Source organism: Nipponia nippon, unplaced genomic scaffold (assembly GCF_047370975.1).
Source record: "Nipponia nippon isolate SJK-2023a ecotype South Korea unplaced genomic scaffold, ASM4737097v1 scaffold_6, whole genome shotgun sequence".
In the NCBI taxonomy this organism is placed as follows: Eukaryota; Metazoa; Chordata; class Aves; order Pelecaniformes; family Threskiornithidae; genus Nipponia; species Nipponia nippon.
In genome coordinates this window covers 77,250,304-77,277,974 of record NW_028262380.1, presented here as the reverse complement: position 1 = coordinate 77,277,974, position 27,671 = coordinate 77,250,304, and the positions used below count along the sequence as shown (strand labels likewise).

Below are 27,671 nucleotides of genomic sequence, written 5' to 3'. Positions count from 1 at the left end.
ATATCACATTATTTGGAAAACATTTGATCATATTCCAAAATACTATACTGTACCACTCTGAGAAGCTGTAAACACAATATAGACAGTCCAGGTTTGTAACTGGTACAGTAGCAAACCATACAAACAGCTTCGACATATCTAGAGTGACTGTGTTTAAGTCTTTATGTATGAAGTCTGAAATATATTCTATGTACATTTGGTTTAATTTTTAAGTAGTTCCTCTACATCTGGATTCTGGCCCAGTCTCCCTCACAGTCAAAGAAAAGCGGAAGAGGAAATGTTATGGTTAAGATACAGGCACAAGATTCATGCAGTCTGATTTCAAATACCACCTTTGAGTTCACATTCAACCTAAATTTCTTAATTTGGGTCTGTACCTGCAGAAAGCAATTTGAAGAATCCCTTTGCTAATATTGCAAGGCTCTTGTAATCCCAGGTGCGGTTTGTGACAGCAAACACCAATCCAGAGCAACCCAGCTTGAGTCCCATCTTCTTTTCCACAAAGTTTCTTCTGACCCTGCACACGTTCCTAGCCCTTCCCTCCACCGGCAGCGGCCCTCACCAGATGCCGCAGTGAGTTATGGAGGGCATCGGGCGGTAGCTGTGTGGTTGGATTCTGCCAGCCCGGGGCCCTGGATCAGTTCACCCAAAGGGTTAGAAAAGCTTCAGCGGCAGCATGTAGGAGAGGTGAGAACCTGTAGCCTGAAGAAGAGGGCAGGGCAGGATTACAGCAGCACCATTTAGATCAGTTTGAACTATGGTGGAGATGCAAATCGCACCCACAGCCGCCCCCGCGTACAGCAATGACATGGAGAATTCAGTAAACTGTCCAGGAAGAGCAGAGGGAAGCATTTAGCTGTCTCATTTTAAAAAAAAAAAAAAAAAAAGGTGCTGCTTTTAAGTCTGTAAGTCTTAAATTTCGATAAACAGAAGCAGGGAAGTGAAAGAGTGAAAGTGAGAGTGCAAGAGCAGGAAAGAGTGAGTGCTTGTGTGTGAGAATGGAAAACAAAGAAGGTTTTAGAGTGGGTTAGGCTTTAGTTAACATATTCACTTACAAAAAGAGCTTTCATATTTTGCATTGGAAAACAAGTACTTATCAGCAAGAGCTCATGACAGTAATAATTCAGAATTACAACATAAAAAACCTAAAACTTTATTCAATATGAAAGTTTTAAAGCTCTTAATAATCTGTGAAGGACCAATTTCAACAGGACTTAAAATATGCAGTTTCTACAGCTGATGTACGTGACGAACTGATAAGCTAAGTTTAGAACCATAGGGTTTAGACCTTATAATGCATGAAACAGACGTCTCTTTGTTCTCCTTCACACACGTCAATTTAATTTTCAGAGCCAGCCATAAATGATGACCTAAAGCAGTGAATTTAAGGCAGCCTGTATAACGGACTGGTGTTTCTCTCACACTGTGCTTTGCTCCCTGCTAACCTGACGAGAGAGTGGTGCTGCAACCATCCTCTTTTCACCCAAGATCCCTGAAGTACAGATCACTGTCTTCCCATCTCTTCTTCACCTGCTTCCATCCCAGAAATCTTCAATTGGTCCTATAAGCGCAACATACCTGCTCTACTTTGGCACTGTGCGAACAGCTCTCCTTCCTTCCCCCAGCTTTGGAGGTGAAGAAAAAGACAAAGCAACACAAAATGAGAATGCAATGCCCAGCGAGTGCCGATAATTTGGTATTCCAGCTATACTGAACAGCAGCATCACCACAGCACCCGTATACTAGACTAGACATCAAGACGTACAGCTGCAAAATATCATATATGCTTAGAAGCCTGCATAACAGCAGGAAAAATATACCAACAGTTTGAAGCAGTGGAATCAAAGGAAAGGGAAAATCAATCTTTGCCCATTAAAAACCACATACAACTGTGCTGAGAGGGAAACAATTTATTGGTCCTTTAGATTTCCAATGATTGCTTGTATTATGTTCAGCAAATTCATTCAAATATTACATACAAAGGATATATTTTCTTCATTTGCCATGTTAGAGCTAGCATAACATTCAGTGGAAATGTAAGGAATAAAAGCGAATAAAGATAGTCTTCAAATTAGTAGCGAAATACATGATTATTTTTTTCCTATTTCAGCAAAACACTTGCAAAGAACTGGGTTCTGCGCTCAGTACCCATCTTCCATGAAGACGACTCTTGCATACTCACAGAAGGCACTTGAAATTCCTGGAAGTTGGGATGTCAGGAAGAGGAGGGATCAGCTATCGCTTGGATAACAATATGCTCATTTTTAGTAACTGCAATACTAGTATAAATTCAAACAGCCACAAAGCATTAAGATACAAAACTTAGCTAGACGTGCTAACTAAAGGGCTGCAAAGCTGGAGTACAACAAATCCTTCGTGTCACTGTCACCATTACTCATCATCTCCACCACAGAGGAGCAGGAGTGCTTTCCTGTAGTCCCCAGATGTATCTTTCTGTTAATACAACAGACCAGTCACCATGAGTCACAACCACAGAAATGTGAAGAAAAACAGCAGCCAAGGAGGACTCCAACAGATTATACATTTGTCCCACCCACAGGAAATCCACTTGGATGACTCCCCACTCAGGAATGACGCAAAGAAATTCTCCGTCTCTCATGCTAGAGCTATATTTACACAGACAGACTTCCAGAAACACAAAAAGCCTCCGAAAGCTTTACTAGAACTGAGCTACCCATTGCATATTAGGATGCATTCATCTGCAAGGGAGAAAGTCCAAGCAAAGGGGAAGCCCACAGCAGCAGCAAAAGCAACAACCTTTAAATGTGCAAAGTGCACCTGCCATCACTTAGAAAGGCCCCAGCCCTGCTGCCTGTAATTAATGGGAAGCTCTGCTACTAATTGCGCAGGACAGCTGTACGGGCCCGACTGACAGTGTCAAAAGCAGCTCCACCCAGCCTAATTAAGAGAGCATAATGTCAGGGATGATACCAGAAAATCATAAAAAGCAGCCTTTAAAAATAAAACAAAATACCCCCAAAAAATTCCTAGGAAAAAAAGCATTTTGGCTTCAACTTTGCAGCAACAGCTGGCTGTGGATTTCTTGCTGGCTCTTTCCCATCCACTCAAAGGAGATTATGATTCAGACTGATTCCACAGTGAAATGCTTTCCTCTTTGAAATGGTGCAAAAGGTTCCACACCACAATCCAAGATCTAAACTTCAACCTCGTCATAATTCAGACTCCCAACCCCAATATTATTTCTCTGGAGCCAGCGCCCTCTCTGAAGCACTGAAAATCAGGAGGAACCCAGACAAGAAAAAGGAAATGAAGCAGTAGCTAAAAATGGTGTACGAGTAATTGTAATTTCAGAAAACCACATCTGCTCTCCTAGTGAACACTGGAAAGAAACCTTTAGCTTTTCGTAGGAAGTGTCCCCCCCCCTTAAATGACGCTATGCAGTACTTCACAAAACTGCAGACCAACCACCACTGCTCCCGGCGCGCACCGCGTTGTCCAGCTCTACTCACATCCGCCCCCTCCCATAAAAATCAACTGGAAACGATGACATCTCAGTCATCCACGTTTTCCCCGACAACAGAACAATAATTTTACCTGAATCATTTGATGCAATGATTTTGCAAAATTCTTTCTTAATTCTCGTCTAATATCCAACAGATCAATTTCACTTCTTGAAACCATGACTCTGATCAGGGTATCATCATCAGTGCCAGCCCCCTGAAGAGAAAAGTTTAAATAATATTAAAACAGGAGCTTGTTCTGGACAGATGCTGCAGCAAAACAACAAATACAAACAAGCAGAGCGCAACATGAAAGCACCAAGTGCAACAAGTGGTGTCTCAAAATATTCCTGCCCTACACTCCTACTCCAAACCAGAGAGCATTTGGGACAATATCACAAGACATTCACACTGCAATGTGGAGAGCAGAGGACTGACCACACCGGGTGCTCTAATCCCTGAACTTCTATGAAGTGCCACGTGGTCAGACCTCCTATTTCATCTCACGGGCTTCAACCGTGAATGCCCATAGAAATTTAAAAAAAATCCCGTTCCAAGATTACACAGCAGTATATCTTCTCACCATGGTCAGAATCACCTGCACATCACCCTTTCAACGTAGTCTAAGACGGCAGAATTGCAGTCGGTTCTGGCACTGGGTACATAAATCCTAGTAACGACCAATACAAAGCATGTAACATCATACAGCGAGACCCAGGCAGAGCAACTCATTCCACAAATTATCCAGCTGTTTTATGAAGGCGAACTTCATAAACCTTTTCCAACCACGCAAACATTCTCCCCTTTTTTATTCATCTTTATTGCTTTAAACATTTTAAGTTCCTGTGCTGGCAGGCTGTGCCAGACTAACACCCTCACCCCTCCTGCTCAGACAAGTCAGACTCCACACAGGCTGAAGCAATACAAATTTTCACGTGCTGACCTGCTGATGCACCTCAAGGAAGGACTTGGCAGAGCCCCCACGATCATCTTCAGCCTAATGTCCAGGGTCACTCAATCCTTCGCCTGGGTGTAATATTCTTGGATTACATCTAAAAATGCCCTAAAGCTGCTCAAAAGTTGTGCCGTGAGTCCGGTGGTTTCTGAGTAGGATTTGACGTTAGAATCTGGTAAAAACCAGGCTCTGCCCCGCCTAATCACGAAAGCAAGCTCTGCGCATTGGAGAACTTTGTCATGCCAAACTGATTAATTAGAAGTACAAACTCTTCTGCCAAAGTAGTAAATGGGCATCTTTCTTATCTGAAGCGCCTAATGGTTTTTATTCATATTAAAAGAATAACTGGGGATCTCACCAGCAGACATTAATCAGGCCCCTCGTAATAGAAATGTAGAAGATTCTAAAGCCTACAGGAAGAGGTTTTCTATTGCGTTCTTTAAAAAATAGAAATTAATAAGAAAAAAGTAGTCTTCCTCATACAGCTCTCAGCATACTGGTATAATATTTTGTATTTTCTACCTGAACCTTATTTTACACTGATGTTTATAAAAGCAGTAAAGCAGCCTTTAAAAATTAAGCTATCATTTCATCTCTTTTCACTAATTCTCATGCTGACACCTCACCAACACAACCACGTGGTGACAAACATACTTCAGTGCTTTTCAGCTAGGGGAAGGGAGGAATTCTTCAGGGAAGCTGATAACTTGCCTGAAAACAATAGACTACCTACCTCGGTTTTAATTAATATTAGCCACTGTGAGTTAAAAATAGTTTTCCCTGCCTTTCTCTTCCCATCCAAGGGGAGGCAAAGCCAACAGAAACACAGCTGTCTCGCTGATGGGATTCCCTTGCAGAATCTTTTGTAGCTGTTTAAGCCTCTTTCCTGTTTCTCTGACGAGTTTCTTTTCCTTCTCAAAATGGGATGGATAGTCATCAAAATGTGTTTCAAAGCTAACTATACCTTCAGTTTGTAAGTACTCATCTCCAAAACAAAGAGCACTAAATCTGCACAGTGTGCAATTTAGGTTTTGGTCATCTTTGCTTCCTCAATGTATCCACCACCTAAAGACACTCTAGTAGTCTCTCTTTAGCTGAAGGTGCCCAGGGGATCTAGCCAGACATTTTCCCATGTAACAAGACTGAGTCCAGAAACAGCTCAGGAGACTGATGTTTCCTGTAAAAGATTGACCGTCTGACAAACTTACAATGAACTCGAAGTAAAGCTTATGAAGCGTTTGTATCCTCTCCCAGACCTGCATTCCCCAAACCTTTTGCAGCTGCTTAGTGATACAGTATCCTGTTGGCATTTGCAGTGAAAGAAGAAATGAAGAACAAGTGAAAGGGAGAGGAACTGTAGCCAGGGGAGATGGAAAATGACATATGGAAAACATGTACGTACCTTCATGGAATAATACAGAGTCTCGGCAAAATAGGCAGGCACACTTCGGATGCATTTCACTGAAAAAAGGCAAAGGATTAAATTACTGACCGTTATTCAATACAGGACAATCTTCCACTGTCAGAACACGGTGTGTGTTACTGGATCATTCTCTCCAGTGTGGACAACGAAGCACACAGCTGCCAGCTAGTCTGTTCCTCTGCTACCACTCTTTGGGTTCTAGGAGTTAGAACGCACCATGTATTTCTGATAGAATAGATACCTTGCTAGTCAAACGCTACTCCCAGTTGCAAATCTACTATGACATTGTCCTAAACGATATGCCAGGAATACAAACGAAGGCAGAGTTTTGTCTCGCTTTCTGATAGAGGTGAACATGAGTGAACAGAACGCAGTTCACCACCACCCCCTGCCCCACTTCCCCCCAACCCCCCCTATCTATTAAAGGAAAAAATAAAGGCCTATTCTCTAAATACAAAAACAGATCCCCGGTGATCAACTTTAAAAAGGAGCCATGTTCTCATGCCACTTCCTATAACAACTACAATTGAAGGAGGCCTGGGAGTAAATGAAGAAGGCCAGGTCTAGATCTATTAAGACTTACTTACCAACTGCCAAAAGCAGCTTCTCCAAATCACCAGAGGTTTCACGGTCAATGGTCTCTTCAATTTGAAAGCCAGAAATAGTCATGTATTTGTCAAACACTGCAAAACAGAAAGTGTGCTTATTCACGTGTCTAGCCAGCATTTCTCCCAGTACCTCCTCCATCTGCACCTCATTATCCGCAGTTCAAATGCTATCATCCACTCATTCTTCCCTCTGCCCTGTTTTAAATACCTATTTCCTACCAGATTGCTACTATACAACACATTCCTGTACCTGGGGAGGAACAACCCCGTGCACCAGTACATGCTGGGGGTCAACCAGCTGGAAAGCAGCTTTGTAGAAAAGGAGCTGGCAGTCTGTTCAAGTCTGTGCTCATGAATATCCATAAGACCTAAGTTTTTTTATGAAATCTTACATTTCTATCATGCTAAGTAAATGTTGGGTGCATCAAAACAAACTTTAGAATTACTTTAATACAACTAATGGTAAAAAACTAAACAGTATTGCACAAATCAAATTACCTTTGAAAATCCAAATGAATCCAAGGATTCAAAAAGGAAAACAAAGAGATGGGAGAACCAAAGCAAAACCGACTGGTCATTATTTCCAATGGCCTAAACAGCTTGGTAAAACAGACTTATGAATGGGTAAGGAGCAGGGAAAAATATTATTCTCTCTTTATTAACAGCTAATAAAGTATGAACCTATAAAAGTGCTGATCTTTTCAGGGTTGGATCTCCATCAGATTATGATGACTCATAACAGACTCTCAGCATCGCTTCTACTGCCACAATCTCTTTCAAAAAGGAAAACAAACAAACAAACAAACCATCAAACAATAAAACAATAAACAAGCATCCAGAAAGAAACACCCCAGCTGTCCCTCAGATCTATTGCACCACTCCTTCAAGCAGATCACCACTGCTAGTGGGAACTGAATTACTGGAAGCAAAATTACACGTATTAAGTAGAGGGAAGAGGTGATTCAAGATTTCTGGGCTTGACAAATGCGGTACCAGAAACAACTTTTCTACCATTTCTACCACCAGCTGCATAACACCGAGACTTAAGGCAGAAGTTTTCAAGCATACAGGAACCATACCACCTACCCCTCCTTAAATGGGAAACGCTTCGGGTTCCCAAGATGGTGATGAACTTTTCTTCATCTGTTCCCCATTTCAGCTCCCCAGCTCTAAACAAAACCTGTTGTAAATTCAAGAGACCAAACAACAGCATTTGTTATGTGTCCACACACCCTGTTGAAAAGCTCTATTTGTCTCACTCTAAGGAGCATTAAACTTACTAACAAGCTATAGCTGGAGGGAAAAGAAATGAAATAAAATTGCCAAGTGCTGAACTGACTTTAGAAAGAAATAAATGATAAATTCTGAAATCGACTGTGAAAGCATTTACATGAGTAATCCTGCTTAAGGCCCTAAAACTGACTGTGCGCATCGTCCCTTTCATAAGCCTGAAGTTTTCTGAAACGGTGATAATACAGGAGATAAAATCCATTCCCAATACTGCTTTTTCTGTGGTTTTTTTTTCTTCCCCTTTTCAAATCAGACTAGCAAAACTTTATTACGTGATGACTTATATCAACGGGAGAACCACGCTAACTTGGCCCAGGAGAAAGTTTTCCAAAAAGGAGGGGAAGATGGATTTAGAAGCTCTTGGAAACAGGATTTGTGGGCTGCTAAATTCTTAGCCATATGAAACCAGATCAGTAACAGATTTTAATCATTTTAGCACATTCATTGCTCTTCAGGCAAGTCTTTCTTCGATGCAGACAATGACCGGGCCATTAGCAGCATTTAGGAAAGTAAAGCACTTCTAAAAGTTAGAATAAGCAACAGGAGGGGGAAAATGAGAAAGAAAATAAAGATTCAGAAAATGAGAAAGAAAATAAAAATTCAGAAAATGAAATTAGCTCTTTTTCCTGACACTCAGAAGCTTTTTTCCAAATCGTGTGCTAAACACCATGTAAGGCAAAAGGTTTGTACGTATCTTAGTATATAGTATTTTTTCTCCCTCCTCAGTGAGCAAACAGGCAAACAGGTTACCACCTATATTCAGGCAATCAAATAATTGCTTAGAAAAATCCCCATAACCAAATCCGCTGCACAGCAATGCTGTTGGCCATCTGTTTGTCCATATTGTAAAACCTGAATGGGATGTTACGAATTTCCTATTTATGTTTGTCCCACGATCCTATTCAAACTGCATTTGTGACTGCTGCATGCTTTTTTTTAATATTAATGGTACAGAGTACAAAAGCGGGGGGGGGGGGGGGGGGGGAAGCCATTAAGGCACTGCAAGGATATTTATTTCAAATAATATATGCTAAGCTCTTCAAGTGAATACCAGCACTCTCCATCCAGTACCAAATGTGAAGTCCCAGCACAGCATTTAGAAACGCCAGGAATGCATTTCTTTAGAGATATAGAAGTTGTGAGTGGCATTTTATACGAGTTCTAAGTTTTTACCTGCCTTGCCACTCTGCAATACCCAAAATGTACGTCAAGCGCATAACTTTTAAAAAAGTGATATTCACAAAATCTCTTCCAAAAAGTTAAACTTTCTCCTTCAGGCGTTCTCCGAAAAGTCTTGCAAGTTCCCTGCATAATCATACTATCTCGTAGTATGAATGCCTGTTCCCCAACTGCTTTGAATTAATGTTTAGTAATCATAGACTAAAAAAAATTAAACATCACCACTGAGTAAAAAGGCTGCCCTCTAATGTATCAAATCCTTCCCAAAATACCATATTGATCACCAGAAACATTGGGAAACCAAAAATAGCCTTACATTTGCACAGTCACATACCTCAATTCTGACCACCTGTACCTGGCAATAATAATTAGAAAATTCTCTGAATCTGTTCCAGCTACGTTAGATGTTGAATGTAAAGATATCAGTAAAGAGAAATGTGACAGAACACTTCTCTGTTTGGGTCCCAGCTCAAGCCAAATGTACATAACAAACCACAGAGACCATTTAGAAAGCCAGGACTTTTTCTACATTTAGATATCGTGCGTCCTAAATTTAGATGCTCATTTAAAATCAATTCGAGAGGCCAAAAGGAATCTATCTACCTACCAAGGCCTGTGGTTCATGGGTTTCCTCAATTACGTAAGCCCCGCTAAAGGCAAGACTGGCACAATTTCATGAAACGGTCTAATTCGTGATTCAAACATTTCCCTCACTAATTTCCAAGCCCTGGTTTCCACAGGATTAATTTTAATAGCAGGAGAACAATGCTTTCTGAATTTACATAACAAAGGACAAGCCTGTGCCAATAAAATCCATGTTGGCAGTCTGTCTCTCCACCTTGCCCTATCAGGAGAATGGTTTATTGATCTGGTATTCTGCTTTTCCTCCTCGTCACCTTGAAAAATCCATGTATTTTCTTTCATCTCAACTGACAATTTATGAGAGGAAAATGTCTAACCCAGAGTTATCGGAAATAACCGAGAAGAAACGTGCATTAAATGAGTTCTGTAATCATATTGCTGACATATTGACCATCACTACAACTAACAACGAAGCCGACAGCATCCAGCAAGAGGCTGGATCAAGGATACCGATTTACTGCTGGCATTCCTTTTCCTGTCTAGAGCACAGGTTTAGTGATCAGTGACAACGTCATGGACAATACTTGCAAAGGGCAACACGTGAGTCCCTAGAAACTCTTTAGAGGCAATTCTTAGACTGTCATCTGGTTACAGTAAAGCAGAATATTTGGTATATTTTCTCTTTTTAGCATTTCACCCTCTGTGGAGGCATCCCTCACCGAATAGCATTAACACGTCACTACGACGTATATGACACGCGAAACGTAGGGACTGAAGTCAGAGAGAAGCTCAAGTCAGATATTAAGGAATGAATCGTTAACATCTCTGCGTTTTCCAGCAGTGGGTCTCTCAGCATCACAAAGCCTCAGCAATCACTACTCTCTCTTCCAGTGATCTAATCACTGTTCCATTCAGGCACCTCATTAAGTAATAAGCAAAACAAGACATGCTTTACACTGAAACGTGAAAGTGCTAAAAATTTTGATCCCAGTGTTCAGGTTTTGACACTTCTTTTGTCCAGAATGTATAAAAGCACAGGAAAATGTGTTAAGAAACCTTAACAATTTCTCTCTCCCATTTGAATTCTAGCTGTATACTCTCTTTGCGAGATAACTTGTAGAAATGCCCCAAAACCCAAGTCATTCACCCACCTGAGCATCCTGCTCAACAAGACCCTCATCAACTCTGCCGTCAGGATCTCTATTCGCCTAAAGAGAATTTTAAAAAATTGTTAAACTGAAGAATCAAAAGTTGAATCAAAAAGCAGCTTATCTGTTATACTGAGCCTGTAAGAGTTACTGCGAGAAGCCAACCCCTAATGCATCTTCTCCAAAATCACCTTATTTTTCCCTTCTGCTTGCATACGTCTTTATGAAATAAACGTTCTCTTCTCCTATTGCCTTCAAAACCCCAGGTAGCAGGCGTTCTGCTATACCTATGAGCATCGCACAAGTTTTTCAATTCAGTGATGTGGAAATGACCCGTAACAGAGCTCAGGACTGACCCTGCAAGTCAGGGGAAGGGACGCAGTTTCAGAATCAATCCTGCTATCACCAGGTCTATCTAGAATCCCAGCTTAGTAAGCAGAAAGTGACAAGTGTACAGCAGACAGGAAAACAGGAGCGAAAATCATACACACGTGCCTGCACACAGAGATACTGACCTGCAGCAGGACCACCAGCAGTCTCTGAAAATGGCCTGATGTTTCTCCTGTGATCTTATCCTCCAAATTGGCCTCGTACTCTGCAAAAGAGCAATACCCATTCACCACCTTACAGATTTCCTCACTATTTGGAGGAGAAAGCAAGGAAAAGCAAAAAGTTAATTTCACTCACAGCTTGTACAATCACAGCTTTAACAACTAGGACATATTTTGCTTTCACTTATAACCTAACATTATTGTAAAAGAGGTGAAAAGATAGCATCTCACACCTCGTATCAGGAGCAGATTACTCAAAATATTTTGAAATACAAGGTGACATGCATAGATTCAGCTCTTTAAGGAACTAGAGAGCATACAGATCTGGAGTTATGCTAAAATATGGCAGTCTTACAGCGGTACAACAACTGTGAGCCCAGAAAAGTCTAGTGCTAATAAATTTTGTCCTTGGAGACTCTAAGTTTTGCCTCGAACTTTATTAAGACATGAGACTTTCTTCTGTGGCAGGAATCTGCATAGAGGTAAAAGAAACATGTTGAATTAAACACTGCCTTAAAAAAAACAGCCCCACAATCACAGGGTAAAAGCACATACTCCTGCGGACAACCAAAAAGCTGCACCTGCTTCAGCTCAAATGCATTTTAACAGAACGCTGAGCAAAAGCAAAAATTACTTCTGGGTTTTTATGTGACACCGGTTTTCTAGTTTCCAATTACTAAAAGCCCCCTTTCAGTCAAAGGGGTGAAAATAATGGGTGAAAGAAATAAATGTATTTGAATTAAGTCTATCTATAAAGCTCAAAACATCGTAACTTGTAGTCCTTGCCCCAAAATAAAAACTATTTTAGTTTACGATCCAAACTCCAGTTTCTGTCAATATGAAGTTTTGCAACACAGCAGAATGAAATCCCTCTTACTGGACACATCCATCAGTTCACAGATAGACCTTATTTGAAAGATGAGCTAAAATCATATTAAGAGAACTGAAAGGAGACCCTGAAACTTTATTTTACATAGAACTTTACCTTGCAGATAAACCTGTTTAATATTCCGCACTTCCGCAGGTGTTCTGGAGGCAAGAATTTCAGTCAACACTTTCTCATTGGTTCCTGCTCCCTGCAGGGGTGCAAGTATAAATCAGTTGACAGAATAACAAAGGGAAAATAAGAATTCCCTCTGACAGTCAAAAGCAAGCATCAGCTTATACACTTGGACCACTTAAAGAAAAATTTTCTTCTTCTTTCTGGTATATTGTGGTGGTTTCGGAAAGCATTTCTTCCAGTTCTGGCTGGATTGTTTTCAAAACCAAGCCAACACTTAATAAAGGCTCACTGCTGCAGGATTCAGATGAGCCCTTCCATGTTCAAGCACACCCAGATATGCCTCAGTTCTTCACTGTTACAGTCAACGACATCAAGGTAAGTGGATGAATTGAGTAACGGTTTCCACCTTAGCTACAGTTCATACACTGTCTTTCATCAACTAGTACACAGATGAACATAGAGCCACCCAGCAACGATCTCTACCCTTCTATGCATTGTGCTATGTTAAACCCACTCTCTCTTCCACTGCAAACAAACACATTTTACAACAGAACTGCGAACCCAGATAGTTTAAGCTGCTGCACTCTAATTACAGCAGGCACAACAGGCACTCTTCACTTTTACAAGGATAAAATTTACAAAAGCCAAGCCAGGATCTTGTTTCCACAAGTCTGAGTCTACTTTGCTGTAAGAATAAGCCATTGCTCTTTACGCTTCCAAAGGAGTCATTTCACAGAAGCAACACTGAAATACAATACTGTGTATTTTTTGCTTCAGTGTGTTATTTACAGCCTTTGCTGTAAAGAAAATCCGAACACGAACTGCATACAAAGGTCTCCAAAATACAAATCTGCCAGGTTACATGTAATCATTTTCAAAATACAGATTGTTTCACTAACATGACTACTCAACAAGTGAGGCAGGCACAGTTATATTAGTTCTAATCTAAGAAGCTGCAGTGAAAATTGATAGGACGATCTTCAGCACAGACTTCATGCTCTTAGCTGCGTTGTTATCTTGCGCTGAAGTCTCTGCTATCACATCTTTTTTACCGTTGTTACCCACCTTAGCCAAACTGCAGCTAGTATCGATGTCTTTTCCTGTGCAGTCACATTCTCTGAAATCCTATGATCTTATGTTTAATATCATTTTTTGTAAGTGACAAGAACAAAACCACTCTTGTTTCGCTATCTCTATCTTCCCACCTACACCCATCTGTTCTGTCATTTCCCTGTCAGTCTTTGACCCCTAAGTCAACAAGAGGAGCTTGGGAATACAGTTTTTCCTTTTAGTCAACAAGGCCTTTATCAGTCTCTTTGTCAGGTGCCATCTCCCCTTCCCCCACTGCAGATAAAGACATTACAGAAAATTTCCAGGATTAAAGTTTCTGTTGTCTGAGATACTATTTGCTGGGTCATGGGTTCACGAGCACTAGCTTGCACAGTTGACTAAAGCCTACATATTAACCAGGTGGCCATCAAGGACCTTGGTAGTTTACGTGCAAGTGTCACCCAACCAAGCACTACCTGACACTACTCAAATTCAATGTCCTCTACTTTAACCAGCAGGTTCTGTGACTAATCCAGGGACATCCAATTCCTGAATTTCCACAGGCCGATGGTATCAGACAGGTCTGGCAGAGGGGGAAAAAAAAAAAAAATAGGACCACATGGAAGAAAACACACTAAAATATCTACACATAGAGACTGTAAATTGGCTGTTTACCTGGCCTTCCCAGAAAGGCACTAAATGCATTCAGCTCAGGAGAAATGTTAGAAAGGAAACACTGACAGGGCTATCAACTCTTCCTTCTGTCTTACTGCAGGCAGCGTTTAAAACACATTCGATAACACAGATAATATCCGCTCATAATTTTGGTGGACACCAGTTTACGCAAGTACGCTAGCCCATCAATTTTGGAGTTGCACTGTAATCCATCAGGGTAAAACACTCTCTAGCTTAAATAATAGTCAAGGAGAGACATACAAATAACATCACATTTTAATGAAATGCCTTGAACTAATTTGCAGCCTATGCATACAGCTGTATAGCTATAAAACCTAGGCTGCTCACAGCAGAAAAACCTAGTGTCCACAGAACTTCAGCACTGCACTTCAGCAGCAAAAAGAATTTAAAAGCAACATGCGCATCTATTAATTGTATTTAAATCAGAAGGAACAAGTCTTATGCTATGTAGAATTTAATCTGCATCTACAGCGACACTGCTCTCTTAAGATTACATAGTTTCTCATGAAATTAATTTCACATAAAACATTATAAAGACGAGATTTCTAAACCACCTTTAATGATTTATTAGGATGAATAAGAAACCGGGCAAAACCACAGCATTAGCAATACTAGCAGGTGCTAGCATAACATTCCTAATTAAAAAAAAAAAAAAAAAAAAGGCTACTTCTATGAGCATTCCCCTTACCAACCAAAAGTTCATTCCTAAAAAAACAACAAAAGAGCAACAAACATTTCACATAATGTATTAATTCCCTTCCCTCACTCCTCTTACCTTGATGGCATGCTTCAGTGCATGAGCATCAAAAATATATGCTGGTCTCATCAAAGACACCATCAATGTTTCAAATTTGCCGGTAAGTTCTGATTTCAGGTCATCTACAAGATCCTAATGCAGAACAAAGAGCGCTGTAATGAACAAGGACTAACCATTTTAAACGGATGCACGTGTGTCTGCAAGCTAGGAGACTCTGGAGACGCATCAAAAAGCGCAAGGGACAGGGCTTCTTTGTTTTAATTGGTATCTGAACTGAAGCAAATGTAGCCAAATAAGGCTACCTGGGAATATTGTGATTTTTTTTTTCAATATAGAAATTGTTTAAACCCTGGTTGTTCGCTGCACTTGCTATTTGAAACAAAGGTTACTCAGCCAGAATATTAAAGGATCCAACAATGCCGGAAGAAAGAAACAAGCTGTCTTTGTTCTGAACTCACTTATGGCTTTATCTACCAATATATTTGCTTTTGTTCTCTCCTACGTTATTAGGCTGCTTTATTTCTGCCACATTTACTAGCTCTAGAAAATGCTTTTTCTGCTATCACCTTACATTGCAGACCTTGCATCAAAATATTTGATAACTCCTCCTGTACCAAGAATGCGGTCAGTACTAGAAGCATACTAACAGGAAACTATAGGAGATTTTGCACAAAAACCCATCTAAGACATATTGGACCAAAATACAGAAAACGTAAGTAACTTCTTTGCTAGCCTGAAAGGAATATTCTAACCGGCAATTAAGGATATGGCAGGATGGGAGAGAGGGGGAGACAGAAGCAAAACTAGATTTTCTTCGAAGGAACCTTTTACAGACAGCATGATGAATATGCCTCACAGTTTTAAGTAATCATCATAGGCCACATTCAGCTCATTTCTAGAGGTGCTTTTCTTCTTCTCACCCTGCCAAATAAGGTTTTAAAGGCAGATGCAATTTCTTGACGCTGAGCATTGTTTCTGCTGGTAAGGATCTTCAGAATAGTTTCTTCATCAGTCCCTGAAGTCAGAAAAAACAGAGAGTTACAAACACACTCTAAAAACCAAACAGCAGTGGCACAAACTCAAAAGGCAATGAAAGATGCTTTGAAAATAACAGTCTACTGGCAAACAGCAGAAGCATTTCAATAACAAATGTCACCATACCCCGAGCTGAGCTGCCAGGTTTGGTGTTCTGCTGTTGCAAAAATATGGCTGGAGGACCTACGTGTTGTTTGTTCTCCATTAGTGCTCTGTTCCAGACACTGCTCCCAGCACCCCAGGCATCAGCTATAACATTTAGTCACAGTTTGTATTCTACAGAGGAGCCTTGCCTTTGGGCTCTCCAAGGGATTTACTTTAGAATAAAAAAATCTGCCAACTCTGAGAAAAACTCCATCCAGTAACCCCAAACACCCCGGAGTACAGAAATGTGGAGCTGTTATCCATTTTATATATGATAGTTTGCGGGGTAGCCCTCACAGCACAGCATCTCACTAGCCCTACTGAACCTGCCAATAAGCTGAGGTGTATCACATTTCCCTTCTTCCCTTCCTTCTGCTTCCTCCCGCAGGCGGCTTCAAAGGAAGCAGCAAATTAGGATTTGTTCTCACAGGGAAGTTTTCGGGCAGAAAGCTACAGCGCGAGTTTGCAGACCACTTGTTAGTCTACATTCAGGCTGTGTGCTTGTATTCTTTGTTCTCAGTAACTGTAATGTGCTTACGCAGTTCCCGACCGAGGGGGCTGTCGCACATTTTCCAAGCACAGAGCTCCTACTATGCTGTCGTAACTCTCCACGGTTCTCGCCTGTAAATCCACAGCCTAGCTTACTGTGCAGGAAAACTCTGCGTGCAGAGAAGCCTGTGGAGTAGCAATTTTTAATGGCGAATGTGCAACTTTCCTTATGCTAACCTAAAAATAAACATCCTTGAGAGCAGCAAAGTCAAAACTAGGACACGCCCAGACTCCCACAGCCCTGGGGTTGTCATTCCATGGCGTGTAGATGCATGTCCTGCCCTCATCTCCTAATATAAAAAAAAATGAGTTCAGAGAGGATGTTTTCAAAGGAGTGAGAGCCCCTTCCTTTTAGTAAAATAAATTATTCTTACCCATTCCCTTCATGGCCTTACGAAGAGCTTCTGCATCAGCTCTGGCATCAAAAGGAGAGAAGGCTGTCACGGTGCCTCTCGTGGACTAGAGAGGGAAAAAAAGGGTGGGGGGAAAGGGAAAAGCCCATGAAATAGAAGATAGCACCTTTCAGTTCTCCATACATGAGCTCAGACTAAATTTGAATCCACAGTCCAAAAGATGATTGCATTTTTCTTGCGATTGTCTGACTAAATAGCAGTCTGTGGGTATTTAAACACAGCTCTCACTCAAAAGGTAGGACTATGGTTTTACTCAGCAGTACACCAGCTAAGTTCAGGTATATTTACATAATGGTAGTTTGCAGGATTGGTATTTACATCACTGAAGCCTGAATGCAGGAAAATGACTAAGAAATTACCATATGTTAAAGTAATTTGGGAAATTAATTGCACAGATCACAAAAAGCTGCACAAAGATCCAAGACGCATTCGGAAATAAGAACTTCCTCTCCTCAGGAAAAACCTACTGGAGCTCTCAACCAGTATTACACTGATTTCTTCCATCACGTTGTAAATGCGACCCACTGAATTCTGCAATGGCTTTCAATTTTTCATCACATTTCTTTTGGCATAAGCAACTTTTTACTCAAGTGATTCAGCTACATTTCTCATAGTAGTTTACAGCTAGAAAGAAATAACATTTCAAACATAAGGGTAAAAGATCAGCCCATCCAAACACAAAAATAATTCCAGTAGGTTTCCATGGAACATGGCTCTTCAGGGACTTTCTCTTTGGGTCAGACACAAAAGGAAATCCATCGCACTTAGAGAAAAGTCTTGCTTTTATTTAAACATGACAGTCCAAGAACTTATATGTGTGTAGCACAGTAGTTAATTTATAAACTATAAAAGTCAAGCAATGGCCAAAAGGGGAAACAGCTGGGTTTTGGGAATAGGGAGGTTTTTCTAACAGCTGAAGAAGGGAAATTTCTACAAAAGTAGTAATCAGTACAGGCAGGGCATTTTTCCACTCTCAAGGAAGAGCGTGAAACGAAGTGCCAAGACACCTACTGAGACTGGCACCAGATTATTTCACAGGCAGCACAGCCATCTGGCCTCTGCGATACCTCTTTCCCCTCAAGTCAGCAATTTCAGCCACACAGTGCTTTGGTTTCAAGTCAATGTACTCATCCAAGATAGGTCAGCCAGAAGAGCACAGAGAGAAAAGAGCTGGAGAGCACTAACCAGAAACTGCCCTGAAGCTGCCTCTCAGGCCTCCTGTGCGTTACTGCCGTCAGAGACTCCCTACCCCTCCCACTGCAGCAGCAGTAATCAGTTAGGTTTACCTCTGCTGTGTTTCAGCAAATCAGAACACAAAGTATCGTGGTGTTTAATAGCAACAACAAACTTCTTTCTGGTAGATGCTTTCCAATAGCCAGCATGCTTCAGAGGCATGGCAATTCCCCTGAAGCATTCTTTTCCCATTACAAGCAAGTTTTTAGGCGGTACGTCAAATTTAGGCACAGCGATATGTACTTGGCATTTTCCTAGCTAATTCCAAAGGCTATCACGAAAAAACTCAAGGATTTGGGACTCAATTTTATAAATCAAATTCAATTTGGTAAAGCAGATAAAGACTGAAAAGCCTCTATTTTCCTCCTCCTCCCTTATTACTATGCCAGCCAGCATGGGGTTATTTAAAATTGTATTTCCTGCTGTTTTGTTTCATATTATCTTAACATAACTAATATTATAGAACTACTGCAATTCTCCTTCAGACATGACCAATGCTCAACAGGTCCTGGAGGAAACTGTTATTGATCTTTAAGTCAAAGTTTTCCTTTGCTTATCTTGTTATAAGCAAGTAGAATTCCCCTTCACAATTCCTAAGTCTTCTGACAACGGCCCAGCATTCCTCTGCGGCTGTTTCAGATAACATATGTGTGAACACTAAATGCTAGATTAAATCTCTCTCTACGTCACCCTCTTCATTTTTGTTAACTAAGAATAATCCTTCCATAACTCTGTTTTCCAGAGCACAGTGTGGAAAGCCTCAACATACGCTAAGCTTGATGAACAGTTCCTGAAATTCTTCTGGTGCAGCTGTAGTTTGAAAGAGTTTTCTTGATGTCTGGGCACCATTTGCATTCCAGGCATTCCCTTCTGACGCACAGCATTTATTGGATTTTGGCTGCCTACCTGCTACAATCACCCTCGAACAGCACTTGAGCTGCACCTAGCTTGCGAAACAGAAATATTGCTGCAGGTCTGCCGTCCAACATAATAAAAATCCATGTCACCTGGGTACCACAAAGACAGCAGCTATAATGGCAGAATCTCCGGCTGCATCTGCTGCCCTTGATACTATATGCTGGTGCAAACGGAGCACACCCACAGCAGGGGCTGTTAGTCTAAGACAAGCTCGGATACAGCTTTGCAGGCCCAAGTCCAGCCTACAGTCTAACAGCCTTCAGAAGCCACATGTGGGCAGATGTGACACTGACAACAGCTGGCCCATCACTGGGAAAGTGTTGAGCCATCCCTGACTTTCACATCAGAAACCTCCTCACCTAGCTTTTTAGAGCACTGCAGCATGGCCCGGCCATCAGGGTATGGCAGGAAATACTCAGGCACACCATGTTTAACAACCACAAGTCCACCTAAACCACTAAACCAACACTCAGGAAGCACCCTTAGTAGTTACTCCAGTCCCCATTTCTCATTTGCAAATTCAATGGACAGCAGCAGAAAGCTCTGCAGCAGTAACAAACTCAGGCCACAGAGGGAAGAGAGCTGTCTCCTCCTTCCCAAACATGGCACCTTTTGGCCAGAGAAAGAGAGGGCAAGCTCCTGTTCTAAACCACCATCACTGCCTGACCCCCTGAAGTCAGCTTTCAGTCACAGAGAATCTGAAATAGGAGCTATGAACCAGACATTTCTAACAAAATAACAGATTCATACAAAAGTTTCTGACAAAAGCCAGACACTCATTTACCATTTCAGCTACAACTCAGCTACAGTTTCAACATTAAGTAGAGTTTAAATTCTTTCGAAACAAACTGGTTCTTGCAGATGGATCATAGCATCACAACTGCTACGCCATCCTGACCTAATATGAAAAACGGTGAACTGGAAGACAACTATTTAACATTTATTTACAAACTTTGTAACTTTTTATAGAGGTAAATAAATTATCTTATTTGTAGTATCTCTAAGAAAGTTCCTTTCCATTTATGCAAACAGATACACAATAACACTACAGCCTCAGAGGCTGTTTTTATTTTCGTTAGTAAGTTTCCCACCCAGTGGAACCCAAAGCACATCAACAGAAAGGAAAACACAAGTAGTCTTTGATATAAATCCTTTTGTAATCTGGAGTGATCCCTTACTAAATAGCAACACCCTACACTGAGCAGTAAAATATAAAGAGAAGCACAAGACGCAAGACCTCAACAGAAGGAATATCACAAGATCGTAACACCCAAAGCCTACCCACATTCTTTTCTTTCTGCATTCCCCAATACACTGACTGCTGTTAAGCAATCGTGTAGTGCAAGCGCAATCTGTGACTATGCACTAGAAATAAACAGCAGCTTCCATTTCCTCCAGACACCTACCGATGAGACCAACGAAGCCCCTAGATACACAAAATTAGCATGAAGAGGAAAGGCAGAGAAAAAAAAGAAAGGGGGGGGTGGGAAAAAAGAGACTTCAAAGCAAGAGATGATCTTGCTTTAGAATTTATGCCCCTCCGAATGAAGGAATTCATGATCCCTGTTATTTTTGTTTCTTCTGCCCTAGCAAAAGTTTGCAGAAGGAGAACAGATACAATCTCATCAGGCAAGATGTTTTTAACCAGCACCTCAGAGCTACATTAACTTCTCCCAAGAGACAACTTTGGCTTCACAATTTGATGTCATGCGGCCAACATATCCTGGCAACAGCATTATCTGTAAGATAAGTGTAAGATCACTTAACGAGGTTCCTTTTAATCTTTCCCACCAAGCACACAAAAATTTCCCACCCACAAGATCCCGTGTTTAGCCACTATTAAATACAAAGCATTTGTTATCAGCAAACAAAAGACCATACTTGAACCGATTCAGACTTCTTCCTGGCTACCCGTGCTCTGTCCGCACTCACAGCGAGTTCTTACCAGTCAGATTCCACATAGATGAAGAACTACCCCCTTTCACGATGCTGCCTTGCAGCAATAAAAGTAGGGCCTCATCAGTTTGCCACTGGAAAGCCCAATGTCTAGTGCAGAAAAGGTGATATGTGACTTTTTTAAAGCAGCCACCTGTTTACAAGATGACACAGGAAAACTGTGGAGTGGTAAGAATGGAAACGGAGGATGTTTTCCAGCACACAGGTTGACAAACAGAGAAGGCATGCTATTTTCAGCAGACAGAAGAGAGCCCAGAAGGTGACGTCCTTGAATAAATGAAGACTGCCTTAAGATTTCTTATACAAGAATAGACATCTTGCAGATAGAGCACAATATGGTGTTCACGGGTAAATCGAAAGCCTTTACGCCCATTGAAGACCACACAGAGACCCCTGTTCAAATTGTGCCTTAAAACTAACATCATGTAAGAAATATATAATTATTTCATGACATCCTTACCAAAATTTCAAGGTCAGTAGGATGGAAATTACATTGTGAGTGGGTGAATATAGGCACAGAGCTGATGCAAACGCACAACTATAAAGACTCCTCTACAAAGCACCGAAGTTTAGTAATGGTTCAGATTGTCCACTTAAATGGAAGGAGTCAGCTCTGGTCAGCAGACTATATTCACATCTGCCCCACTAAATTTAAACTCCTGACAAAAAACGGAATTACACAACATCTGTGTTGAACTCTGAGTCAGGACACCATGGAGATACCAAAGACAGGGCGGAGAGAAAGAAAAAAAAAAAGAAAGAGAGGGGGTGGGAGAGAGAAGAGCAAGCAACAGCAACATAGGAACCGATGCAGGGACATTTACAAAAACACTCGAAGAACCTGTCCTCACAAGTAACCTCAACAAAGCCAAAGAGCTGCTTAGGACCCGATTCTGAAAAAGCGTTTGTGCTGTGGAACGTGAGACACAATCCTCTGAAGCGCTGCTGTTGGCAGTACTATTCCTGTGCTCCAAGTCACACGTGCACATTGGCAGAACAGGAACTCCAGATATAGCCCACAGCAGCCACACCTTCACCAGCCGCAAGCAAGCCTTTCCCGGCAGTTTACAAATGGATACACAAAATGCTCCCAACTCCACATTCAGGGAAAAATTTGGGAGTAGCAGACCAAAACAGATCCGTCCACGGCATGCAAGCAGAAAATATTCTTGTTGCTTTCTTTCCAGATTTCTGAATTAGCAAATACGGGGTAGCATTTCCAAGGCAGCTTGTTCATCGAGCAGGAAGAGATCATACCATGTGCATCTATGCATTGACAAAAACCACTACACATACAGATGTGTGAGAAAAGGCAGCTTGTTGGGACAGCAGCGTTCCTCCAAAGAAAGCAGATAAACACAGGCGTGGAGAGACCAGCCTGCACAGCACATTACGGCATGCTGTAGTTTTCCACAAAATGAATGAACCTTTTTGTCCTGAACATGGAACACACAAAATCCCTCAGGTTTTTTGGGGGGGGGGGGGGGAATCTTCCCATAACTGAGCCAGAACAAATGCTTCAGTGACCGCGACTCCAAAGATAACTTACCTTCTTCAAAGGTTTTATTCTTCAGTGATGTATCTAGACTAAATTGGACTTCAGTACACTTTGCTGTGCAGCCGTTGTGAACCCTGAACCTTTAGTTGTACATGTAACTAACTACTGTCAATTGACACTCGACATTTCATGATTGACAGGCATTTTCATTTCTTACCATCACTTCATGGCACAACAAAATTTAGAACAGACACCTGCCACGAGGAGCAGAGCTTAACTCTTCAACTTTTTTTATTTTTATAAAATGAACTGCAGGCTACAAAGCTTTAACGTTGTCAGCCTCTCATGGCTGCATAATCACACAGGCAATGAATACTACTGGTGGAAAGCAGCCCTCTGAAGGTGGAAATTGGAGGACAAGGCCTATGCAGTACAAGACCTCATCATTCCAATGACTTCAACCTACCACCATCCACCACAGTTAGTAACCCAGCCCCAAGTGTTACCTCAGGCAGTAGAAAACTCTACTATGTGAAGACAAGAGTAACTGGTTTGCACTAGGGAAGAATGAAATACTCCTTTTACAAAGATCAAGAATTAAAGTTTGTGTCTCTGTGGAACAGACAAGAGAATTGCAAATTTCCGTGCTTTTACTAAAAAGAAGTTACCCTCAAGCCTACAAACAATGGTACACGTACCGTAATAAAAAGCTGTCCAGGTAGACCTGTCTGGTCAGAAGCCCTGCACTGGCATGGGTAGGGGTCCCTGTTTCCTAAGAGGCATCCTACAAATCAGGCTTGATGTTTAAAGAAAGAAAAATCCCCTCTTTGTCCCTCAAAAAAAAACCCCAAACCCCAAAACTCTAAGGATTTAGTGGAATACTATTATAAATGGTTGTTGTTTTTTTTTTAAAGTGAAGTACCTTTCTTTCTTTTAAAACTAAATCCAGACAGAATACAAGTAAATATTCACAGGAGTGCTAAAATACCACTAATCATTCCATTCATTAAGTTAAAATAATGAAATACCACTAATCATTCCATTCATTAAGTTAAAATAATGAAACTACTACTACATTACTGTGCAATTACCCTGACCTTTGTGAAGGCACTCACACAACTTGAAGGCTTTCACCTCCTACAGCAGTACAAAACCCACAAATATGCCATTAAACTCTTATTTTACTTTCCAGAGCATATGCGTTTGATGCAACTATAGAAACAAACACTGGAATCTGCCCCGTTTTCCAAGCCTTCATCCAGGCTCAAACCTAAAAGCAGCGACACAAGAGCTGCAAAGGAAAAAACCCACCAGATGAAGTCCTGTGCGATAGCTGCAAGGCTTCCAGAAAAATTAAGTTAGATAGGGGAAAGCTGGGGACAGGAGTACTGAGCCCGAGCCTCCACAGGGCACAGCCACGGTGGTATTTTTTTCTCCTTCCTCCTCCAGTGGAAGGAGCCTCCACCCAGACACGATATAAACACACGCTACTGAAAACTTGGCCAAATTAGTGGAAACTGGCGGAAAAAAAAAAAAAAAGTTGTGCCTGACGTGGGCCTCACATGATTAGCCGCCTTCCCCGTCCCCCTCCCCGCCGCCTCTCCCCAGGCTTGGGGATGGGGCGATTTAAGGGAAACTGAAAATAAATCGGTGAGGAGTAAAAGTAAGGAGACGGATAAGGGGAGGCTGTCCCGGGACCGGCCGGGCAGCGGCGAGCCTGCCGAGGGCCCGCGGCGGCCGTTAGCGCGGCACCGCCGCCCGCCTCACCTTCGCCATCTCTGGGATCCGCCGGGCCGGTGCCGAGTCCGAGTCTGCAAAAGAGATGCGACAGTGAGTGAGTGAGCGAGTGAGTGAGTGACCGCCCGCCCGCCCGGCCCGGCCCGGCCCGGCCCGGCGCCCTCGCCTCCCCTCGGGGCAGCGCCCTCACCGCCAGCCGGTCCGCCGAGCCGCCACCGCCCGAGCTGCCGGGAGCACTGACTAAGGCAGGAGGGAGGCGGCCCGGCCGCTGCTTGCCTCACCCGGGGGCCGGGCCAGGCCCCACCCCGGCAGGGCGGCGAGCCAGGGCCGCCTCCCCCGGGCAGGCAGCGGTTTCACCCCGCAAGGACCCGGGGCTTCGCGGCCCGGCTGGGGAAGGCGGTACCCGGGCCGAGCTCTCCCTCCCTGCCTACTGAAGGGGCAGCCCGCAGGTCTGGTCCCCTGCAAGTAAAGGCGGCGAGCTCGGAAGGAGCAAAGAGAAAGCCTTCCCTCCATCCCCTTCACTTCCCTGGGGCTCGTCCCCTTTAGAGGATTGCTTTCTCCTCCATTTCCATCATGCCGTGGAAGGGTATAATTAGTGCTTTGTTTCTTAGTAATAATACACCTTTTAAAGGAAAAATTACATTTGCAAACAGACAGCCTCCAACAGGTGCTCAAGCCCCTCCTGATGAATTCTGTATAAAAATCAGCTCTCATTTATCTGAAGAGGATCACATCCCATCACTAAAGGACAAGTTGTACCGAATTTTAAAGCAGGCATTTTATTAGCTGACCTAGGTTACCTTCCAAGGAAGCTAGGTTAGCAAAACAAGCACAACGCTGCAACAGAACGTAGGGGCGGTAGTTCTACACTACCAGTACGGTAAGCAGCCTGGGTGACGATACTCTTTACTTCTCAACATCTCACAGCAGGACCATTTCACCGACCCGGGTACAGAGAAGATAGATCCAGTTTGGGAGAGCAACGAGGATGCAGTCTGCATGGCTATTGAACGAGCGTTTTCATCTAATTGACTTGCTCCCTCACCCATACAAATGCAATCCAGCTGTGTGTCAGATGAAAGAAGGAAAAGAGACTGCAACACAAATGGAATTTAGTGTCTTTGCCAAAATAAGACCATGAACATAATCTCACTACGTGAGCATTTTAACATGTAACGGTCACTTCTGTCTTAAAGAGAGGTGTGTTTACCTCAGAAAACACCGACAGAAATGCAGATCGTGATGTAAATTTAAGTATTTTGTCCATCGCTCCTTGTTGCCCTATAAGTGCACATACAGTTCAGCAAAAACATGAAATCCACCCAGCTGGCTTCCTTTGCAGGACTGAGGATTAAAGGGTGTGCTAAAATGGCCTGATTTACTTTTTACAGTCTAATTTGACTCTAATCCATTGAAGTGGTATTCTACACATGCTCAAAGATGCACGAAGGGAATAGTGAGCTGCTCATAATATGCATGTGGAAATGCACATATGGATTAGATGTAGAATAATGATATTTAAGAAAACATTATGGGTTATGAATGGTTTAAAAAATAGCGGTTGACACCCAAACGGGTTGCTTTCACTTTAAGCACATCCTCGCTTACACACACCCACCTCTTTCTGCAAAAGTCAGTCTTTTTCTCCTTGCACGTTACACCCAGAACAGATACAGGCCATGCCGAGATCATGTTTCAAGCTTTACCATCTAGAAAGCGTGCAGATGCACACACAAAGAAATGCAGCAGGATCTAAATCTGCCCTCTTTAGCACACTCCAAAATTCTGTCGGTCAGGACGAGGCACACAAGCATAGCGGCAACTGCACGCCAAGCACCAGATGACACAGGTGTGAGCACAGCCAACTGGAATTCAAACCTCATTAGTGACTCAGATGTGTCATAAGGAAAAGTTACTGGGTAAAACGGAAGTTAAAAAAAGGCTCTATCAGTATCATGTGAACAGTTCATAAGGTGTCTAGAAACTAATAAAGCTGTAGTCCTTGTCACTTTGACATATGTTAACACAATCTCTCTACTGTAGCAAATAGCATACACCAAAGATTGGTACATTACCTTTACTGATACAAAAACTTCACAAATAAAACAAACCCTTGAATAATTATGAAAAAGGTGTATATTTGCCTAACAAATTATTTAGCAGTTAACATCTGACCACCTGGAATGCAACCACACTGCCTCAGAAAGGCAGCAGTCCTCCCTCTCCGCTGCAGCAAGCCCCTCCTGGCTGCCAGCGCTGCAATCCAGCCTTTGAATTCCTGGCTTCCTATAACGCCAAGTATAGTTTAAACCAGGCAACGTGACAAACAATTTCTGCTAGTTTAATGAAAATGTTGCAAGTATGTCGTGTATAACAGCACAAGAAGAGGCAGGGGGGAAAAGCTTGTTTTCTCCCCACCTCTTCTCATACCGTCTGACTTTTGAGGATGGATATTTCTGGATTATAGGATTTCTGTTTCCTCTGCCTTACTTAGTATCCTTACTAATTTACAGCAACTCTGAAATTCAAGGAAATTATTAAACAGATGTCTTTAATTCCATTTTTCCCTTTCAACCTTGTATTGGAGGTTGTGGATTTGTAATCAAATTAACGCATGCCTTTTGTTCCGCAGCGTCTCTGTGTACGCTTTGCTTCTCATTTCCAGTGGAGGAAGTCTACCTTCTTTCGTTTCAAGGTATTTGAAATGTTTTTCCACTCTCCTACTTTTGAGCAGCTTACACACGATAGCTTGTTATTCTCATCTATGTTCACAGTCTTACCCTCAGCCAAACATGAGGTAACATTCAGTCAACGGAAGGTAACCTCTGGATTTCTAATCGGTGAAGGACAGGGAAAAAAAATCTTGGATGTGAGAACACAGAATTGTCACGGATGCTGACTTAGGATCCTGCTGACTATGCCAATCTGTCGTGAATGGGCGATTTAGAACACTTCAGGAATCGCTGAGAAAGGTATTAGCAAAAGAGGTTTTAATACGATGTTGTAGAAGTGCAACTTAACAATGTTTGATGGCAAGGTTCACTCTATTAATTACTGCATGGAAGAATCAAACAAAGGAAAATTGAGCTACACTCGAGTTAGAATGACTCACAGAAAGACCGGAGATGCAAAGGTAAGGAAGAGCCTCCTGTTGAGTCACGAGGTTCAGAGTAGACCCCTCTGCTTTCTAAACTCCTGATGGAGCTTAGATGCAGCTACGTCCAATCTTAGTCTCAGACTTGGTCAACGGTTTATGTCTAAGGGATTGTACATGCAAAGTTTACGTACTGTTTCATTAGCATCGATTCAGCATGCAATCAAAGTTACCAAGACAAAATCAAAGTCACCATACAACAAGGTTATGCGCCATATTGGTCGCTTACCAAAGCCTGCTGTTGGTAAAAGGTCTCTCTGCCTCGAGGAGCAACCTTGAGAGGTGTCCCAGCTCAAGGGGAGGTCACCGC

At 42.1% G+C, this 27,671-nt stretch overlaps 1 protein-coding gene across 2 annotated transcripts in view; it reads right to left on the bottom strand.

Moving 5' to 3' along the window:
- Window positions 1-1,895: 1,895 nt before the first annotated feature.
- ANXA5 (annexin A5) overlaps window positions 1,896-27,671 on the bottom strand; it is a 53,181-nt gene continuing 27,405 nt past the window's right edge. Inside the window, exons 1-13 of one of the 2 annotated variants that reach the window (XM_087738060.1) lie at window positions 24,398-24,510; window positions 24,238-24,281; window positions 16,827-16,911; window positions 15,645-15,739; window positions 14,743-14,856; window positions 12,204-12,294; window positions 11,183-11,262; window positions 10,671-10,727; window positions 7,555-7,648; window positions 6,448-6,543; window positions 5,840-5,898; window positions 3,577-3,699; window positions 1,896-2,454 (exon numbers count right to left, since the gene is read on the bottom strand). In XM_087738060.1, the coding sequence (XP_087594186.1) occupies window positions 2,392-2,454; window positions 3,577-3,699; window positions 5,840-5,898; window positions 6,448-6,543; window positions 7,555-7,648; window positions 10,671-10,727; window positions 11,183-11,262; window positions 12,204-12,294; window positions 14,743-14,856; window positions 15,645-15,739; window positions 16,827-16,911; window positions 24,238-24,246 (966 nt within the window). In that variant the 5' untranslated portion in view covers window positions 24,247-24,281; window positions 24,398-24,510 and the 3' untranslated portion in view covers window positions 1,896-2,391. Of the gene's footprint in view, window positions 2,455-3,576; window positions 3,700-5,839; window positions 5,899-6,447; window positions 6,544-7,554; window positions 7,649-10,670; window positions 10,728-11,182; window positions 11,263-12,203; window positions 12,295-14,742; window positions 14,857-15,644; window positions 15,740-16,826; window positions 16,912-24,237; window positions 24,282-24,397; window positions 24,511-27,671 lie in introns of those variants that run through there. The other variant, XM_087738061.1, reaches the window with a different exon arrangement.